Source organism: Octodon degus, unplaced genomic scaffold (genome assembly GCF_000260255.1).
Source record: "Octodon degus isolate 3935 unplaced genomic scaffold, OctDeg1.0 scaffold00239, whole genome shotgun sequence".
NCBI classification, from domain to species: Eukaryota; Metazoa; Chordata; class Mammalia; order Rodentia; family Octodontidae; genus Octodon; species Octodon degus.
This window is the reverse complement of record NW_004524815.1, coordinates 192086-194050: the sequence shown is the minus strand read 5'-3', so window position 1 is coordinate 194050 and position 1965 is coordinate 192086. Positions and strand designations below refer to the sequence as shown.

General features: G+C 38.5%; 1 protein-coding gene across 1 annotated transcript; it reads right to left on the bottom strand.

Moving 5' to 3' along the window:
• Positions 1 to 1205: 1205 nt before the first annotated feature.
• On the bottom strand, positions 1206 to 1697 carry LOC101574350 (olfactory receptor 8K3-like; the record flags this gene model as incomplete). Its single annotated transcript, XM_004645797.1, has 1 exon — positions 1206 to 1697. A coding segment is annotated over one exon (492 nt), but the record flags the coding sequence as incomplete, so codon positions are not given.
• Between the last annotated feature and the right edge of the window lie 268 nt (positions 1698 to 1965).

Here is a 1965-nt window from a genome sequence, read left to right as displayed (position 1 = left end):
CTAACCTTTTTTGAAAATGTCTCACTGCTACTTCCTTCTCAATAAAACTATTAAAAAATAATGAAGATACACATGGGAAATTTGAGAGAGGATTTGGCTGAAATAGTCTTTAAAATCTCACATATATTGATGTATAACATACTACAGTCATTATCAGCTTGGTTACGTTCAATTTATAAGGTTAATCTTTGGTTTCTACCAGTAAGACATCAAATTGATTCAAAGAATGAATGCTAGTGAGAATGTGATACATTCACATGAACAATATAGATGAAGTTAGCTAGAAAAGAAACTAGAAATGTACTTTGGTTCTAGTAAACATGTCATGTATGAGTAATATAACACACAAATGATGACCTATAAATTTAAATTATTCTTTGAACAGTGGAGAAAGGTAACCATCCAATAGCACAAGAGGCAATAAGATATAATGGGCAGATTAGGAAGGGAAGGAATCAAATGGCCAGGAATGAGAAATTTCACGGAACGGGTGTAGACACACACACACACACACACACACACACACACACACACACACACTGGAATAGGCAGCGTTGAGTACTGCATTGAAGTTATAGGTTGCGAAATAGCCAAATATACTAACTTACAACAACTTCTTGGACTCAAGGATAAGACCTCATAAGAAAACCTAAGATCCCAAGCTCTCCACTTTGAACAAGCACACTGCAGTCTTTCCTAAGCCAGATTCCCTTCCGTGGTCACGTTATGCTGAGATCGTGGACCCACAATCAAGGAAAGTGCAACCCAAACAACGGAAGTCTATGAAATTTGTAGCTGAGATATTTTTTGCTTCAGAAACACAGACACGTACACACATGACACTGGAGAGTTCATTATCATGGTTGAGAACATGCCAAAGCATAATTGCAGTTCTCATTTGTGTTGGCTGTTTTCTCTCACACCATGAACTGTTCGCTTTCTGCTGTCTGCCTTACAGGTCTACAAAACCTAACTCTAGTCTACTACAGAGTTTATTCAATCACTATGTTAATTTTTTTTTCTCCTCTTCAAGGAATGCAAATACTTAGTTGCTTTGTTCAAGGTCAGATTTATAGCTTTGCACAAGGATTTAAATAAGTTCTCAGGGTATTTGTGCTTGCTATATATTCTGAAGGAAAATAGCTTGTTTTCATCCAAATCTACAAGCAAAAAAGACTCAAAATGCATCCTTTAGGAGAGATTTCTTATCTTTTCAAGGTCCTCTGAAGAGCACATTTCACATCTTTGTTCCATAGGCTGTAGATCAATGGATTCAACATTGGAATGATCAAGGTATAAAATATGGACGTCATTTTGTTAGTGTCACTGGAGTGACGGGCCTCCGGCTGCACATACATAGATATCAAAGTCCCATAGAACACGGTGACCACAGTCAGGTGGGACCCACAGGTGGAGAAGGCCTTGCGCCTGCCCTCTGCAGAGTTCATCCTGAGAATGGCTGTGAGGATGAGCAGGTAGGACATGAGGACCACCAGAAGAGTGGAAATCAAATCAAAAGCTGCAAAGGCAGTAATTACCAGTTCAACTTCATGTGTATTGGAGCACAGTAAGACCAGCAAGGGCACGCAGTCGCAGTAGAAATGACTGATGACATTGTGTCCACAGAAGGATAAACTAAAAATCTTTATGGTGACTACAAGTGACATGAATGTGCAGTACAGATAGGTGTGCACATTTTATGTGTACAGAAATGCTATTGATTTTTGAATGTTGACTTGTATCCTGCTATACCACTGAATTTGATTATTAAATCTACAAGTCTCTTAGTGAAGTTTCTTCCATGTACAGCATCATACCATCTGCACATAATGATAGTTCCACTTCTTCCTTTCCAATAATTATTCCTTTTATTTCGCTCTCTTGTCTAATTGCTCTGGTTAATGTTTCCTGAGCTCTATTGACTTGTTTTGGGTGGGCTAGAGGTTTGAGATTGCCTTTTGTTCC